This window comes from Pundamilia nyererei, unplaced genomic scaffold, assembly GCF_000239375.1.
Source record: "Pundamilia nyererei isolate P.nyererei 1_Seehausen unplaced genomic scaffold, PunNye1.0 scaffold00023, whole genome shotgun sequence".
In the NCBI taxonomy this organism is placed as follows: Eukaryota; Metazoa; Chordata; class Actinopteri; order Cichliformes; family Cichlidae; genus Pundamilia; species Pundamilia nyererei.
This window is the reverse complement of record NW_005187424.1, coordinates 2586204-2605238: the sequence shown is the minus strand read 5'-3', so window position 1 is coordinate 2605238 and position 19035 is coordinate 2586204. Positions and strand designations below refer to the sequence as shown.

General features: G+C 39.8%; 2 protein-coding genes across 3 annotated transcripts in view; both read left to right on the top strand.

Annotated features, from left to right (window-relative positions):
- sned1 (sushi, nidogen and EGF-like domains 1) overlaps positions 1 to 10406 on the top strand; it is a 31359-nt gene extending 20953 nt beyond the window's left edge. Inside the window, exons 16-30 of the mRNA XM_005727184.1 lie at positions 289 to 402; positions 783 to 896; positions 1582 to 1698; positions 1789 to 2076; positions 2674 to 2857; positions 3082 to 3194; positions 4026 to 4304; positions 4403 to 4523; positions 4626 to 4708; positions 5678 to 5776; positions 5968 to 6084; positions 9251 to 9338; positions 9439 to 9518; positions 9607 to 9634; positions 9744 to 10406. Of these exons, the coding sequence (XP_005727241.1) occupies positions 289 to 402; positions 783 to 896; positions 1582 to 1698; positions 1789 to 2076; positions 2674 to 2857; positions 3082 to 3194; positions 4026 to 4304; positions 4403 to 4523; positions 4626 to 4708; positions 5678 to 5776; positions 5968 to 6084; positions 9251 to 9338; positions 9439 to 9518; positions 9607 to 9632 (1823 nt within the window). The 3' untranslated portion in view covers positions 9633 to 9634; positions 9744 to 10406. The remainder of the gene's footprint in view (positions 1 to 288; positions 403 to 782; positions 897 to 1581; positions 1699 to 1788; positions 2077 to 2673; positions 2858 to 3081; positions 3195 to 4025; positions 4305 to 4402; positions 4524 to 4625; positions 4709 to 5677; positions 5777 to 5967; positions 6085 to 9250; positions 9339 to 9438; positions 9519 to 9606; positions 9635 to 9743) is intronic.
- Positions 10407 to 13313: 2907 nt separating this feature from the next.
- The window catches only part of ryk (receptor like tyrosine kinase), a 48182-nt gene continuing 42460 nt past the window's right edge, over positions 13314 to 19035 (top strand). For both annotated transcript variants that reach the window (XM_005727183.1, XM_005727182.1), the window contains exon 1: positions 13314 to 14013. In XM_005727183.1, the coding sequence (XP_005727240.1) occupies positions 13806 to 14013 (208 nt within the window). In that variant the 5' untranslated portion in view covers positions 13314 to 13805. The remainder of the gene's footprint in view (positions 14014 to 19035) is intronic.

Sequence of the window (19035 nt, the reverse complement as noted above, 5' to 3'; positions counted from 1 at the left end):
TTTTTTACATTATTGTGAAATTCAGCTAATTCAGATTATATAAAAGTACTGCGAGAAAAAGGCCCGAAATTGGGTCGATGGACTATTTTTCAAAAAAGTGTATTTGAAATCTGAGGCTAAAATTTCACTCAGTCATCATATATGTGTGAACTTCATGTGCGAACCATAAAAATTTCCTGCAAATTGGAGATGATTGAGCAGAAAATGTTCTAAAGATCAGCTGAATTGAGATTGAATGACCTTGTTATCTTTATTCATACTAATTTGTTCATTTCTGCATTGTCACAGAGATCAACGAGTGCTTATCCCAGCCTTGTCTTAACGGAGGCACGTGTCGAAATAAGATCGGATCCTACCAGTGTGTGTGCGCCAGTGGCTTCAGCGGAAACCACTGCCAGATAGGTAAGGATCAATCGAAAGCTTACACTTACAAATACGTTCACTTGGACCACCTGTACACAGGCACGTGTTTACTTATGTGTGCATCTTTATCGCCTTAAGACATAAACGAGTGCCTGTCGGAGCCGTGCATTAACAGAGGAACGTGTGAGGATCGGCCGGGCTCCTACCTACTAATACATTTTTATTTTCATAAGTGACTTCTGGTTGATGTTGTTGAAACCAGCTGATTATAACATCATCCAAAAAGCCTCTTTACCCTGTAAAAGGCTTTTTCTCTCCAATGGTAAATTGTTGTGAAGATAGCTGAATGCATGGAGTGTTTTCTTTGAATCATAAGGATGTTAATAAATTCTGCCACACTGTAAAATGTCTGTGTGCAGAGCAGGACATGTGCGAGTCCAACCCCTGTCTGAATGGAGGCGTGTGTCGGGGTTACAGAAGAAACTATCTTTGCATGTGTAAAGACGGCTTCTTTGGGGATCAGTGCCAGATGTGTAAGTATGTTGTGCTGATGTTATGTGATGTTATGTATGATATCCAGTTTTTAATAACCCTGAGTTTACTGAGTTTAGCTAAAGTTAAGTACAGAAGAAGTTTATTGTACATATAAAAAGGGTGTGAGGTTGCTTCCTCGCACCTTATTCAACATGCCTTGAAACTATTATCTAAGCCTTTAAGGTGTTCGGTAGAGTGTTTTCTGTAGTCACAGATAAATTCCCATTGACTTCTATACAACTAGAAGTCTTTTTGCTGCCCTCTGCTGGACTTGGAAAAGAAAGCAGGTTTAAGGCCCCTCTTTTGGCTTCGCTTTGCAGATCCGGACACTACATCCATCTTTGATTTACTCCTGCATACTTATAATGCTTCATTTGCCTCACACACACTGTCATGCATTTTTTGGGATCTATTATATGCGAACTGGAGCACATAAAAATCTGTCATAGATAACCAAAACAGTGTAAATATGCTAAAAACAAGTAGAGCCATTAGAAAAATATTTATGAATAAGATATAATAGATAAATGGATAACTGCACTCAGTTATTGTGGTTGCTAAATAGCTTGGTTGATTGATGGTTATTGATAAACAAGACTGAGAGGGGCTTGCACACTTCAAAGGTTGCTCACTGTTCCCGGGTGAATCCTGTTGCTGCATTAGTTTGTCTTTGTCGCCCACCAGTGGAGGACCCGTGTGTGTTGAAACCTTGTGGGAACCGTGGCCGCTGCTGGAGCGACAGGAGAGGAAACTACAACTGCATGTGTAAAGTGGGACTCACGGGCAAAGACTGCGAGAAAGGTCAGTCGACAGCCTCACCACTCAGCACGCTCAACACTCAGAGCACACTTAACATTTGGATTAGATATGTAAAGTTGCCACTGTCCCCAGACCTGCTGCCCCCGCCCGGCCTTCACGTGCTGCGTGTGGAGGAAAGCGAGGTGGAGCTGCGCTGGGATGAGCCGGAGCCCTCAAACAACCTGATCAGCATGTTTGCCGTCACCTATGCTCCCCTGGGTCAGAGCAACTCCAAAACAGACTACCTAGACAGGCAGAAGTCCACCCACGTGATGCGAGGCCTGATGCCCGGCCTGCTGTACAACATCTCCACCTTCTCCATCAAGCTGAAAACCAACAGCAGTGACACAAGCCAACCTGCCACAGCACTAATACGCACCAGTGAGCATGCTCTTTAATGCTCTGTAGTCTTAGTATAATCTCAGAAGCTGAGCAACCAACTAAGGCACACAGATAGATTATAGACCTTTGATGAATCAGAATACTTTATTAATCCCTTAGGAAATGATGTATGATGTAAGACAGTAACAGTAACTGACTAAAATATTTAAATAATAAAATATGATGTCTCTCATCTACATCAGATATGATGACATTATAATGTTGCCTAGCAACCACCTACAGGGGGAAAAAATCACAGACCAGAATAATACTGTACCATGAGCATGTGTTAGATGGTCAAAGATGTCATTTTGACACATTAAAAAAATGGATTGAACTGTTTTTAAACCTTTTTATAAAAATCCGAATTGGTCATAGAAATGTTTAGAATGTCGATGAAGGTGAGCTTTCTTTAAAAGAGGTGGGAACGCAGTGAGTTCAAAAGCAGGTGAAGAAAACCATTGAATAAGGAGCTGTTAATCATTATGAAAGGTTGAGCCCAGCAATGTTTATGACTTTTTTGTGGGTAATAAAGTAGTAAAAGTAGTTCACCTGGAACCGGAAAGCATTTCTTTGTCTTTGAATGTTTCCCTGCAGGGCCCCAGCCGGCGGAGCAGTTGCAGGTGGTCAACGTGTCCTCCTCTCAGGTGTGGCTGCAGTGGCTGGTTCAGGCTGCCCGCCATGCAGCCGTCAGCAGGGTGCACGTGTCCTTGTTGCCTTCAGATGGGAGGGAGGGTCGCACTGCTGTTCTCAACACGAGCACTACTGAGTACACCTTCAGGTCAGGTGCAGCACTTTAAACCAAGCTTTTATTTTTATATGCTGCCGGGTCATTTGTGTCTACCAAATGTTGCTGCCGAGGTCCGCTTTAAATGTTTTGGTGTAATATCCCTTTCAGCCACTAGTGGGAGCCATTTCATCAAATTTACTAAGCTTTTAACAGGGTACCATGAAACAGATAAGTTGAGGTATGACTGATGCAGACTCTTTGTGAACCTTTCACAGCTCATTACAGCCGGGTCAGATGTACACTGTGGATGTGTTGACTCAGAGTGGAATCAGACCAGATGAGTTTCCCTCCATGAGCCACTCACCAGGACCTCTGTCATTCTGGACAAGTAGGTTACATCACTCAGCAGCGAATACAAGAGCATATACAACAACTTTATGTTGTTATTTGTATTTATTTCCGCAACTATGAGAAAACAGAAAAAGAAACCCAAAACGATCTTTCACCATTCTTACGCATCAGCTGTAAAAGGCTAATGGGTTGCTGTTGTCACCCCACCTGGTGGACACTAAAGTAGGTGACTCAGGTAACACAGACTCACTGATGGGCAGACCACTCATCAACAGTCCCCCCCCCCCAAATTACTATTTTGAGCCAGGAAAAGCCTGGAAGTACTGAAGATGACGCTACATTATCTGATGGTCCCCTGTGCGCCATATTTAGACAGGAAGGAAGAGCTGCCCTGTAAAAGGAAGAGACCTTCAAAAACACACTGGCTGCAGGAGGAATAGACAACTACTATTGGGGTGAGAGGAAAGAGAAAAAAGCAGGTGCGTGCAGCAAAAAAGGTAAAAAAACAGGAAGAAAAAGGAAAAAATTAAGGAAATGCATAATAAAATGGAAATTGAAAAAAGGAGAGTGGATAAGTGCCCAGTGCATCACGAGAAGTCTATAGTAGAATAACTGATCCCGCTCTAGCTCTAAGTTTTATCAAAAAGGTTTGAAGCCTAACCACAAGTATAATGTCATTGATCATATTTTATATACATTTTATGATATTTGAGACATTTCTATAGTCTCCAAAACTTTCTCCAGACAAGGCCTTGTACAGGCCAGAGCAAAAAAGCTACCTAATCATTTGAGGAAACTCAGCCAAGGAAAGAGATTATTTTAATCCATTTAATACAATCATTTGACCCTCTGGATGTGTTACCCTCAGGGCCTCTTCCCCCACAGAACCTCTCCCTCTCACACGTGACCCCAAACTCAGCCTTGATCACCTGGAGCCGCCACCCGAGACACGTCTCAGACGGCTTTGTGGTCAACGTGACCCGAGGGTTGAATACCAGGAGTCGCTTCTTGCCCAACGGGAGAGTGGGATCGTACACCCTCCGTGAGCTGACCCCAGGGCAGCACTACTACGTTGCCCTCACGTCGGTCAGAAACACGGGGCCGGAGCAGATCCACAGCGTGCCTCAGCACCTTGCCTTCACTACCTGTGAGCTGTGTGCAATCACCTGGATTTGTTTTTTTCCTTTCAAATTTGAAATCTGAATTTCCCGAATCCTGAAAATTTTTTTTTTTCTTTCCATGTAGTGCCAATGCCGGTCAGACCGGGAAGGAGAGAAAGACCAGCAGGGACAAGACAAGATACCCCATCTCAGCCTCAGGACATGGCAGGCACAGCAGAAGAAGAAAACTCAGAGGAACTACCCAGGTACATGTAGCATGTCAGTTACTATTATAACTGCTTTAAATATATAACAGTAGATCAACAGTTAATGCTAACCAGATAGCATTTTGTTAATCTGTGCTGCAGATACACAGAACTCATTGACAGGAGGGGAAAGATAACAGCAAAGTTCACTCACCTGCCTCGAAAACCCATCCGGCATCGAACTAGTAAGTATAAGCAACTATGTGAGTGTCACCCTATATTTTAAAATATTTGGATAATATGAACACTTAGCCATAAACCAGGAACAAAAATCAATGAAATATTTTGGAGTATTTTAAATTTTTATTCCTGAGTCACCTGAAAAACTCCCCCCGTTGCTAGGGGAGTTGTCCAGGCTATTCAGATTTTTTCTCAGTAAGTGCTGCTGTGTATTTTAATGGATTCATTCTACATTAGTAAGAACGCAGTTCTTTCTGTCAATTTTTTAGTTTTATGGGCATTTTAGTTGTTGAAAAAACCCCCAACCAAAATTAAATTTGAAAATCAGTACCTATATCAATAGACAGATGTCAGCAAATGAATTATTATGATAATTAAGACACAGTAATAACAGATTTTTTTTTTTTAAAAAGAGAAAAACAATGGGATTGCGAAAGTGATTTATTAATTAATTTATTAATTAATGTATTATTTATTTATTAATTTGACACAAGTCAAATTAATTTTAAAAAAGGAATAAATACATATAACTTAAAAAACAACAACAAGGCGATGCCATAAACCCTAAGAAAAGAGTGGAAATATTTTTTTAGCAATAGACAATCAACTCGAAAAACTGATAAAAACTGGTAAAAAACAAACTCCAAATTATAATATAATTAATAATATATAGAATAATAGAATAATAAAATAATGAATAACAATGAATGGGATAAATGGCAGCAATTATTATTAATATTATTATTTCAGTCTTTTTTATTTACAAGTTTAGCAGTTTTAATCCTCTGCACATGCACCCATGATGCTGTAATACATTTTAACCATTCTGTTAAATCAGTGGTTGTTTCAAGCTAAGGGACTGGTACGTAGAAACCTCCTCAAAATCTCAGTTACTGCAACACTTAAATTTCACCTTTCCGACTTTTAAGTTGTTTTTTTGTGATGATTCTAACAGGAAATGCTTTACCTTACAGAACCTGAGCCACCAGTTAGGTTAGAGAAGATGGAAGAAACAACAAACAAAATCAGCCTTGCGCTGGAGATCCGAGAAGAAGCTTTAAGAACAAAGCTTGGTAGGTGTTTTTTACACATCCTCTCATGTAAGCTCATCCCAGCGATAAGCCTCTTCTACACATGACACTCATGTTGTGTTGTGTGGGGGTAGAGCTGGAGGCTATCAACACATGCTATCAGCTGTGGATAATGTGGAAGAGTGAGCCTGAAACCTGAGCTGAGGATGTTAATGGCAGCTGTTGTCTCATAGAGTCGCCCCAGGACTGCCGCAGTCTGCCCTGCCAGAACGGAGGTACGTGTGTGAACGGAGGCGACACCTTCATCTGCGACTGCGCAGACGGGTTCAAGGGCAGGCAGTGTGAACTGTGTAAGTTTATGTTCAACTTCTCTACACGTTCAGGGTGGGATGAGTCAGCTGCTTTTTGGCAAATCCTGTAAAAGAACTAAAGCCTGTATATAAAAGATGGATGTAGCCACCCTGACATCACAGCTGGTTTTGAAAGCCTCAGTGTTAATAGTTACTGCTGCCATGTTCGTTTTTTGGAGTCAGAAGTGGCCATATTTGAATGAGAGGGTGCAAAGTTATCTTCAATGAATGTATGAAGCTACATTCATAAGTGGAGGTGGATCACACCAACTACTACTAACAAATTCCTAGAATTTCACTCAGCAAGCATGAGACTACACTAGCTGTGGCACAGACTTATATTTTCTCAGATTATACCATTAAACTATAAACCTAACTGTAGAAAGATGATGATGCAAAAATGAAATCTTAACAACCAAAGAGTCAAATCTGCACTGGACTATACCCCATTTCAGTAGAGACCTGACGTACAATATGCACCCAGTAGCGCCGCCCACTCTGAGAATAATTGACAATAATTAATAATTAAGTAAAAAAACAACTTATAGTTAGTAGTCCACCCTCTCCGCCAAATAATAACGTGACTTCAGTCTTCCAAAAAACAACACGGTAGTAGTCGAATAGCTAACAATAAAGTTTCACAATGCAGGGTGCAGAAACCAGGTGATGTCACAGTGGCAGCATCCATCTTTTCAATACAGTCTATTTGTGGTGCTAGAGACGATGTTTAGGGATCAGTGGAATACATGCTCGGGCAACCATGAATATCTTTGATGGAGAGGTAGGTGACAGTTCAGTGAAGGGTTGTTAGGTTCATCCTCTGGGGACCATGAGCATGTGCGAATGCTCACATCCCACCGTGTCTTTCAGCAACGCATGCTTGGATCGATACAAACCCTCCTCTACCTCACAGTATAAATAATGCCACTCTATCAGTGCAGCCTCTCAGGTTGTGAACATCGACTCATTTATGTTAGATTTGCATGCTGTCATGAAATGTCAACGTGAGAGCAGTGAGCTATGTATAGCTCACTGCTATCATATCATATCATTATCTTAAAAGCAGGAGCCACAATCCACTGCGAATTGACCCCTCTGACATTTATGAATGGCTCTTACAGGTCAGAGGCACGATAAACAACACAAATACACCATCACTCGATTCGCACAGCACTGGCCTGTGTGCACTGAGCCACCTTCCTCACATTCTTTTGGGAGCTACTGTCAAATTTATAACTCAGTGTTTCTTATGGATGTTCAGGAGAGATCTGCACTTCTACACACTGTAGGCATCTTGGTTTAAGTTCGAATCTTTCCTGTGACAGAAAAATCGTACTCGTTTAGAGTTTCATTTAAAATGTTTACACTTAGAAACTACTTTGCAAATTGTAAGTAGTTCACAAGAGTCAGAAATTAGTTTTAATGGATTTAATACACGATGGCTGACAAATTAAAGGACAAGGCAACTTTAAGTGTTTTAGTACCAGCAAAACTCAGGCTACTGAGTGCAACCAGCTTCATGAAGGAGGTTCAATATCCTTCTGTCTGGATTCACTTACCCTAACAGTCAGGATAAAATGAGTTACTCTGCCATCAGTCAACCTGTCCATGTTTGTGAGTGATTTGATGCTGTCAACCCTGCCTCTTTCCTTTTGTATGCATTCACTGATAGATTGGGAAAGTCTTGATTAATTTATTGAGTTGATAACCACCCTCACTCACCCTTAACCTGATTGTTGCTGTTAGATTTGTGGAGACACATAAGGAGGGGATATCCATGCATGCTGACCTGGTTCGCAGTTCATCACAGGGCCAACACAGAGATAGATAGACAGTGTCAGAGCATATGAACTGGACAGGCAACCAACTTTTACAGCATTTGGCTCAAGTCACTTCAAGAGTCAGTCTTATGTGATTGATGAACCTATTTGCTGGGCCACTTTTACAGGCTACACAATAAATTTAAGGATAACTAAGCTACTTTAAATCGCATCATGAATCATGCATGGATGATATGCTCACAGAGAAATGTAGCCACGTTTAGAGAAGTGTAGAAATTAGATTGCAGAGGCAAAGCTGGAGATAATCAGGAGAGACGTTGTAGAAATGAATCAGTGAACCCAACGCAGAATATTTTGAACACATTGTCATTTGTTTTGCAGTTTTCAACTGAAGGCATGCTTTAAAACTACCCTATATGAACAAAAATACTGAGTCACCAGCACGTTAAAGCTACAGGAGCCGTAAAAACCCCATACCATGAAGCTCCCAGCATACAGTTTTTGTGCTGATGTTCATGCCAGAGGTTGTAGCCCAGTAGTTTTTGAGTTAGCAGAGAGTTGGTGACTTTTGCACACTATGCATCTCAGCATAGTGTGTAAGGTCTCAGATGCTGCTCTTTAGGTGGTCTGATACTGTGCTGCAATGAAATTTCAGCAAAAATGGACTGGCCCATCATTTTTTTCCACATTGATTCTTGGTTTAAACAAGTAGCTTAATTAGATTCTATCTTAATTCAAGGTTATTCATTACAATTTGGAATCACGTCGTATCTTATTCTAATTTTGACAGTCCACTTGAAACTTGAATGACTTATTTTAAATTATTTGTAATTTTTTAATTATAATTTCCTCCTACTTTGTTCTTCAGTTCTGTGTTTCTTTTTTAGCACTGGTTTTAAAAATGTGCTATACAAATCAACTGTAATAATATTATTTATTATTATATATTAATGATTGTTGGTTGTAAAAGGTATGAATGTTGTGGTTATTTCACAGTATAACTGTTTGTAGTAGAATATGCACATGCCTTTATTCGAAGCATTTGGAAATGACTAACGCTGACTGAACAGTATGTCTCAAAAAGGGAATAAACCTTATTACAATCAAGTCATGCACCTCCTCCTCCAAAGACAGAGTAGAAGAATATTTTATTTCACTTATATGTACATGCTGATGAATGTGTGTGTGAGGACACAGTCCACATACCCCACCTCCCCGCTGACTCTGCACCCAAACATCCAGCGTCAGATTGTTTAAACATTCCTTTCCTAAAGCCATCCATCAGCCGCAGAGAAGCTCTGCTCCTAAACCATCCCGCAGACTTTTCCTTTGGTGATAAAGCACTCAGACCTCATGTTGTTTAACTTTAACCTCTGTTTTTGCAGCGTGCCAGCGAGTGCCACACCCGTGTACCCGCCTGTACTCTGAAACCAAGAGCGTGCCCGTCTGGGAGGGTGGTGTGTGCCATTACCTGTAAGTCACATCAAACATACGTCTGCCAATCTGGGCTTGAATTAAATGTTTAAGTGTGGCCTAATGGATCCAATAAAAGTGCCTGCATTCTCTTTCGTAGGTATAAAAGGACATATAAAGTGCAGCAGGATGTGTGTTATCGAGAGATTTGTGAACTGACGCCTTCCAAGAAGAGTCAGAGTGAGTTAAACAATCTGTCTGCGCAATATTTGTAAGACGATAAACAAATGCAATGCTGTTCACAGACTAACTTTAACTGTCTTAACAGCCAGAAGAACAAACACACAACAATAAAGGTTTGTGATTTTTTTTCAGCCCTTTTTATGAACTGCTATTGTAGAGGATCACAAGATTTTCAGCACTTACCCTCAAAATGAGACTTTTCTTTTCTCTCTCTCTCTCTAGAGCACTTGGAGCCTGATGAAAGGACTGTCATCACTGTCATGTGAAAAACCTCCTTACTTCAATTTTGGTGTTTATAATCTACTTGAAGTAACTGATTATGGTCATTTTTTGTGCTGAAAAACCCTGTCAGAGCCCACTGTAACATTTCACAAACAAACCATCAACCATCTGAATATGAGGCTGCATCCCGAGAGTTGCCTTTGTAGCTCGCGGTAGCACGATCAGTCAGATGAAAAACGTCCCGCATCACGTATCATTTGCAGTGTTTGCTGACTGAGTTTCATACAACCACATATGGTATGCAAATATGAATCCTAGGCAGTCAACTGCACTGCATCAGAGACCTTATATACCTCATTTCAACGTCCAATGCTGACACATTCGGAGAGGTTTACGTTTGTGATTCAGCTGCAGGTTTGTCCCTCAGGGAAGTAAAAGCAGAGTCTTTTCCTTACATCAGTCCCATCATCTCCTTACGAAGACAGCAGGAAATGTGTACTTTCACCCTTAAACTGATCTCGTCCTCTGACAATGATGCACAGCGTTTTCTGTGTAGAATATGTTCCTCTGTGTCTCAGCAGGCGTCGCTGCTCACTAATCTGTAAATAGTGTTTATAGGCCATTTTGTAGGTGAATATTTTAATAATAAAAATGTTTAAATGATTCCTGTTGTGTGTGTGTTGCAGTTCTTGCCATCATTTGTCACACTGTGTTGAATCTATCGTGTTTTGACAGCATCAAAAACTATACTAAAAGTATTTTATTAACAGATTAAAGGAGAGCGGTTGTACTCATTTTTAGCTCCATTATACTGTTTTTGGAATCTATTACAGTAGCTTAGCACAATTTAGCATTAGTTCATGGCTCACAATAATCCTTATCTTAAACTGGGTCTTGGTGCAGTGCCTCAGTTCGCCCTCTGTCTGAAACAAGCTGGTTTGGCTCATGTCTTTTAATGTGTTGCCCCTCATAAATGGTTTGAATAGCAAGTAGGTGGAGTTGTGTGCCACAGATGACCATATTAGGGACATCCTGTTTCACTGATAGGCATCATGCAAAGCCAGAGTAGGAAAAAAAATGTCCATAGGCTATGTGCAAAAGATAGATGTGACCACCTTGGCATCTATATTTTGAAGACTCCGATTTGTAGGCATGACTATATTTGTGTTCATCTGTTTGTTTTGTGCTTTTTTGAGCTATAAATTACCATATTTAGAGATTGCTAAGCTATCAGCTAACACTGACAACTTAGTTTATTAGTACTTTTGTGTGGTGCTAATAAAGTGGCATTTATAAATTGTATAGCGGCTCACAGAAATGGAGATATTTTCTGATTAATGCCAAACCAACATCCAAATAAATATCGTGGAATTTCACTCTTTAAACACAGACGGTGTGCACTTTACAGCAAGCCAGATGAATGCATTAAAACTGCTACAAAATACACCAACAGCTCAAACACGGTTAAGTGCTACAGTTTAATGACACTGCTTGGTAAAGGTGAAGCCTAAGAGACCGACCAGTAATTATCCGCTTGTTATAAAGGAGGAAATTAACTACAGAGCTCAAAATCTTTACCAGGCTGTAAAAGTATTGTTTATATAGCTGAAATTGGCTATTTTAACATGAGAATCTGCGGAAACTGACTCACTTTTGGAGCCAGCCTTTAAGAATCTGAGCAACTGCAGTTTTTGGTTCACTAACTCTGCAATCTGAAGCTTGAGTTTTGGGCTCCCAACCTCACTCCCTGGCTACTTTTAATATGAGCATCCACCTGTGTTACAGTATAAGTTTGACAGAAAATAAGGAAAAGCAGAATAGGCTCATAACTTTGTTTACTCTGTTAATGGAGACATTTTTTTTAAAAGTTTACTACTGAACGTCACTGCTCTTCTCTTTGTTCCTGTGTGTGTCTGGTTTATTGAGTTGCTGAAGCATGCAAAAGTGGGCGGAGATGCAAAATTAAAGACTCCAAATCCAAACTTTAGCTTTAATCATTAAATTAGGCCAATTTGGAACATACTTCATGAAAGAAAACAGAGCATGGGCATGCCTTGGGTTTTGTTAATCAATCACCCCAGTCAGAAAGGAGACTGCTCTATCAGAACATCACCACATAACAAAAGCTTCCTCGCTGCTGTAATTTGTCTGCCTAACGCCCTGTAGTCATGAGTCTCTAGCTCTGCCAAAGTGACTCTTCTAAGCCTCAGGCTATATACAGACAGGGGTCAAATTAAAGGCAAATGTAAACTAAATAAAGAAGAAAAAAAAGATGACGAAGGGCCACTGATCGATGAGAAAATAATATGAATCATATTTACCAGAATTCAAACCAGCTGGAGGCAGATGAAATATTAATTTGCCATATTAGACCCACTTGTTTACTGCCTTAAAGAAAAGCCTCACACCAGAGCCACTGGGGTATTGTTTATATTACAGTGGAACAGCTGATAAGGACACTGCAGTGAGTGTCACAACAACTGGATGTTCTCAAGTAAAGGACATGCCCTCCATGCCAAAAGTCCAAAGCTGAACAGACAGTGAAGCAAGAAATTTCAAAGAAAGCTTCCACTTAAAACGGAGAAGCTGTGCCATCCAGATCCTTTAAGGATTTTGAAAAACTTCTTGACGACCTTAAGTTGTTTCATCAGTATATCTATGAACTGTTATACAGAACATGTAAACAACAAAGTTGTTTCTCCCTTTCACATCTGCTGGATTCAGAGACCAGTGTTGCTAATCTAGGAAACCTTGTTTCAGTGAAAATGAGCTATCTTGTGTTGGGTTATATGACTGGAAAGAGGTGTTGTTGGTGCTCTGATAATGTTTAATCATAATCATTGATCTCATGAGATCAAATATGTGAATTTCTTTGTGAACTTAAACCTAAAAGATAATGTCATTCCTTTATTAAACAATTATTTTTTTCAGTTTTTCTCCTAAATATATCCGTTTTTAATATTTTTGTTCCTTTTTTCTTTTATTTCCCTTTTATTTCCTAGTAGATTTATTTTTAAACTGCCATTTTTTAATAAAAGAATTTAAAATTTGTCTTGTAAATATTTCCCTCACAATTTATTTAATTTTAAAAAAAAAAATATGTCTGGGGGTTTTTTAATCACACGATTTGAACTTTTTCCTTTTCAGTTTGACTTTTCATAAATATTGCATTTTGTCTCATAAAATTTCCATTTTTCTTATAAATTTAAATAATTTATATCAATCTGGAACCTTTTGCCATACTTTTTTTTTTTTTTAGCTTTTGTCATTATAGCTTTTTCTTATGCGTTTTTTGTAATTTGCAATCCTTTTCTTTTAAATTTAACTGGGGTTTTTTTTTGTAAATTTCCAACCTAAATCACCAACCCAACAAAAAATAACCTTTTTTTAAAGTCTAACATGCCATCTAGATAAAGTCGGTCTTTTTTCCACTTTATGCATTCTTTATATCTTTATTTGAGGCATGCGTATCTTTTAATGTAGAAATTATAATAATATAAATAAATAAATGACATTAACTTGTTGTTTCCTTATTGTCCGCTGGCTGTAATATTTCCGACGGCACGTGAAGGCAGCAGAAGCCAGAGCGCTGCGCGCCCCCGTTGCCCCCCTTCCTGCCCGGAGTGAAAACTGAGAGGAAAAAGCGTCGGGAGCAGAGACCATGGAGGGGGAAAGCTGGATGTATTAGCTAGTTTGCTGCTTAGGGCACTTTTTACTCTTCTTTCGCTTCTACCCACAGAAATCAAAGCGTCTCAATGTGGAGATATCCGGTGTGTATTTTACGTTGCTCGTAAATCTCCTGAACAGTCAAACAATCAACTGCGAGTCGGACCGCGGACGGTTAGCACAGCCTGACTGAAAGTTAGCCCGCTCCGGCTAACTTAGCCCGCTCCAGCTACCACGAAAGGACAAAAAAACCCCTAAAAACACGATAGTGAGTAAGAGTGTCGGGGCTTGAAGTAACTCGTAATGTTGCCTCCCGGGATTAATTTCAGATACGGATGAGAAAGAAATTCTCTGGGAACAGCGAGAACAACAGCGAGCCAGACAACCACCGTCGTTATGCTGGGGTTGATCCGCGGCTCCGGCAGCCCGTCCGAGTCCCGAGTGTGGCCGCACTCGGTGCTCTGGAGGCTGGGGGGCTTCTTCTTCCTGCTGCTGCTGGAAGGGGCCGGCTGCCTGGCCAGCCCGGGCAGCCCCGTAGGCGTCAACAACAACAACCCCGGAGTCAACATCTACATGAGTGTGGAGGAGGTGAAGAAGCTCCTGGGTAAGGAGGCCTACATAGTAATCCAGCTGTGTTCAAACTTTGCAATCTGTCCACTTGTCTGTCCACTTCATGTGTTTGTGTGCCCCTCACATCTGTAAATTTAGCTTTAAAACTTGGACGAACTCCACCGAACTGTTACAGCTAATTGTGCAGGTACATTATATCAATGATTTACAGCTGTGATTCTAGTGTTTCCTCTGTATTTGTAAAAGTAAAAAAATTCTCATAAATTCTTACTTTTTATCTGGCAAATTTGTGAGTTTTCTCTTCTAATTGTGTTCGTTTTTCATAAAATAACATTTGTTCTTGAAAGATTGCCCCCTTTCCCGTATATTTCACTGTTTTTGTCTTTTGAAATTGCACTTTTAATCCTAAATTTTGCCAGTTTTTGTCCATTTGATTCGTCAATTAGTTTGTGGGGGTAAATGTTTCAGTTTTTCTAGTGAATTTTTTTTTTTTTTTTTAAATTTTTTGGGTTTTTTTCCCCCCAAAAAATTCCCTCGTGAATCAGACGTTTTCTTTTACTTTTCTTTTTTTTTTTTATGTCGTACTTTTGCATATTTGTCTAATGAATTTATCCGTTTATCTAGGAAATATAGGAGTTTAAAAATATTTTAAGTTTATCACTTATGTTCTTGTAAATTGGCAAGTTTTGTCTTAATTTAAGACTTTCTTTTAAAGATTTTTTTGTCTAATTATTTTGTTCTATTTGGTAAATTTGCAAGTTATTTCTTGAATATTTATTTAAATTGTCCTCGTGAATTTATTAGTTGACTGCCAGTGTCACTGATGAGGCATCAGTACTGTACATGTACGGGTCAAAGTAACCTTTACATGTTTCTGATATGTTGTGATATAATTGGTCGTCGTTGTTGTTGTTGTTGTGGTTGGTCAGTTTATAAGGTTGTGTCTCATGATTGTTATGATGTTGCTGATTAGGATTAAATGTACTGTGGCATTAGAACATCAGCAGAATAATCGGAAGTGCTGGTTGTCATCTCATGACTGTGCTGCTGTTGGTGCAAGCCATCAGTGTTATGTTGGTCTAACACTGTCTGAATGTTTAAAATCTTAGTGACAAGGTGAAGCCAGCCTGTGAATCGGTCCTAAGTTGTTAATGGAGGGTTTGCTTTAGAAGTGTTGAACGTGCACTTTGAAACCAGCCATTTACCATGTGCACAGGCTAATGAAGGGGTAGAAGTGTTTGTATGTAATGTCCCCGTGGAGGGAGTAATCTCGTGTTGCAGCTCCTGCTAACTGACGTCTTCCTTTCGATAAACGAGTCATCTTATAGTGGCATCAGCAGAATTATGTTGTTTCTGTTGGGGAATCTTTTGGGAAGTACCTCCAGCTGCATCCAGCTTTTTTAACAGGACCGTGTGCTGGTAAACCTCCCTGTGTATGGGCCTAATTTATAGCAGGGACTTTTGGGATGTGGTGTTAAATCATTTGTTTGAGAATGACCGGCACTGTTGTTTGATTAGTTATTGAACAAGTGTTGTTTTTTTGTTTTTTTTGTGAGGTTACGTGTATTTACCGCATCACCAGGGATTAGCAGATTTAAAAACAAAAAAAATTACAATACCCTTGAGATATTTAAGGAAGTTAAATAGGATTTGATGGGGAAAATACCCATTTAGTTTTCTTTTTCCATAGTTTTTGAGCCCTTAAGTCTTCAAGTACAGGAGATAGTCACATGAAGTCGTCAGGGCTGTTCTTCTACATCACTATGTGAATGTCTCCTGTACTTTGAATCTACAGGGGCTCCGAAAGGGTGAAGTAGTAATGTAAATTAAAAAAAAAAAAATTGTAATTTTTAACCTTGATGTACTTGGAGGCTTTGTAACACATGAATTCAAATATTCACTAGAAAAAGTTGCATTTCCTGCGAAAATGCAGTGTGAATGCCTTGTAGTGTAATCTGAAAACAGCAGAAGAAGGAGAACCTGTTGAAAAAACACTGTGTAGAAGCTGAACTCTTTGCTGAAAATGGCTCTATTTGAAAGGGTACACTAAGCAGTGTTAAGAAAGCAGATTACATGCAAGCAGGGAAGATGTGCGGCAACTGTCACATGTAGGATTCGAACCATTGCCACCGGATCTCACGGCGGCTGCTCATTCCACTGAGCCAAACCAGTTATGGTCTCAAACAGAAGAAGCTAAATTGTGCTGAAAATAGGTGAAAATGCTGAATGTTCAGCAAAAAACAGACAAAGAACCTGAAAATTGTCCTGAAAAGAGGTGAATCAGCAGAACCCGGCCTGTCTGCTCTAAGAACGGTTGCTCCATCTCACTGAGCTAAAACATGGCTCAGCTCAGCAAGCTAAACTGGTGATCACACTGATAATGTTGTCCCATTCAGCAAAATGGGCCAAAAAATCGCATAAAAAGCTTAATATCTGAAAAAGTATAGAAGTTATGAGCACCAAAAGATACAGCACGCTTCAGCAGAAAGAGCAGAACAGTTTAAAGTTTGAAAATCGGCTGAAAACTGGGGGACTAGTTAACCAGCAAAGGTCAGAGCAACTAGAATAATAATAACTAGAAAAAGTTGCATTTCCTGTGAAAATGCAGTGTGAATGCCTCATATTGGAATCTGCTGAAAACAACTGAAAAAGCAGAATTATCTGCTGAAACAGGTGTAGAAGCGGAAGTGCTTGCTGAAGATGGCTGTATATGAAAGGGTACACTGAAGAGTGTCAAGAAAGCAGAGCGGAGGCAAGCGGGAAGATGTGTGGAAACCGTCACACGTAGGATTCGAACCTTTGCCAGCGGGTTGAGGCATTCACACATTAATATCATGGTAAAAGTTTCTGTGTGTAAATTTAATATCCTAAACTTAATGTCCAAAAAATATTTGCTGATTTTGAGGGGTCAGGGACTTTTTCCAGATTTAATTTTATATGGAGTGACTGTGCCGTGTATAATTGCAGGAAATGTAACGAGAATTTCCTAAATTTTCAAAGAAAGGACTGTAGTCTCCCTGCCAAAATTATGCCCCCACCATTTCCCAAATTGAGCCCTTGTGTCCTCATGCCACATGCATTCAGTATTTCATTGCCTGCAGCCTTGACTTGTTAACTGCCCCGGCACCAATGTACCACCCTTTGTGCTTTCTCTCTCCTCTCTGACTGGTGTTGGATCGTTGGCTGACTCTGTCCCTTTGGGTTCCCCTTGTTCTCCATCAAGTTACAGTTAATCTTCTGCTGCCAGACCAGGGCCTCTCTTGCGGTTTGCCTGAAACCTCATCTGGTTGTACGGCGAAATCTCTTAATGTTTGACAACTATGTCTGCGGCGCTAAAAGTATGTGTGGACAGAATCTTCCATGATGCAGCAGTAACTGCAGGAATTAAACTTGCTTGAGAGTTGAGTTGCCCGGTGTCAGCATCATAATGTAGACAGCCTGCCGGAGAGTCTGACTGCAGTTTACTTTTGGTTTTAATCAGGTCTCTGTATTTTGTAAGATGTCAAACACATTTATGAAAGCATATTTATAACATGCATCTACAAAAAAATTTAATTTCATAGGTCATAGTGGGGATAATTCAGTTTCTGCAGTTTTTTAAGACTTCGAATAATTCTATCAGGCATTGTCAGCACTAAGTTGCACTATGCTATGTCTAAATGTGACATAGTAAAAGTGCAGGTTAATGTGTCTTCAATAGGTTAGTTTGACTCTGAACTGACATTGAAACATAAGTCACAAACCAGCTGATGAGCAACTGTCATTTTATGCAAGGTACAGTAAGTTCATGTGTTTTATTATTCATTGCTGAATCAGTGCTGTCCCCTTATTCACTATAAGAATGCTTTGAGAGCAAGCTGTTGCATAAATAAGACTATCTACAACAATCAGGTTGAGTGGAAACAATGCAGCTTTTACATTTTAGTTAACACCATATGGAAACACCTTTGAAACCCCCAAAGTGGGGGTATTCAGAAGTGCACTTTACCAGCCTTGTGTGCAGGAACATGTCCGTGACTTCAGCTAGAGGGGGCTTTAATCTCCTAAAATAGTTTTCACTACCACAACAGGAAAAGCTTGTATTTAATATAAAGTAAAGCTCTGAACCTGAGGTATGTGCTTGGCCATATAATTAATGTGTTATTCACACAGCCACTCTGTGTACAGTTACACTGTTAACTGGCCTGTGAGTCAACACATAAGACTCTTTTCTTGGGAATCTTTGGGACAGATCAGAGTAGGAAAAGCAGGTGTAAGTAATGAAATTGGCTGGCCTGTTTTTCAGCATTGTTGCAGGTTGTTGCATTATTTCAACAAACAGAGGGCAACTCATTAAGTTTCAGGAACACTTTGAGTTGTATAGAAATCTATGGGAAAATAGACTCTTGCTTCATGACATCAGTAAACACATTCCTGGTGAGTTTATTGCCTAATTGGCTAGCTTCAAGTCTTGCTTGTGGGAAGGCTGCTTGGTATTTGTGGCCATTGAACCAAGCAAACTGTTGGCAAAGGGAACAGAATTTAGAATTTTTTTTGGGAAACACTGCATTTAACATCACTTAGGCAGGTAAATGATCAAGGATGTAGTTGTGTCATCTGCATAACAGCTGACACAAGTTATCAACATTCAACTTCACACTCTGCTTCTGAATATGTTTCTATTGCAGGTCTGTCTTAGTCGCAAATGTAGGTGACACATTTGCATTTACATTACGAGATTGTTGCGGTACAGAGCCATGTATTAAATGAAGCTTCAAAGCAAAGAATTTGTGTCAGATTTTTATCACTGAATTATTCAACGTACTCAATGAATCATTGCTGCCCTAAAGTTGACCTTGAAGGGCTTGGCTAATGTAAACCATATTTTAATGTTATGTTAACATGACCCCAGTCTACACCCCCCAACAAAGTATTATCAGAATTTATTCAAAGTTTTTCGAGCTATCAGCAGCAAACACTACCAAAATCATTAACTTTTTGGTAAAGGTAATAAAAGTGGACCAAATGTAGAGCCTTGAGGAACACCGCAATTAAAAATGGAGAGCAGAGGAGCTAT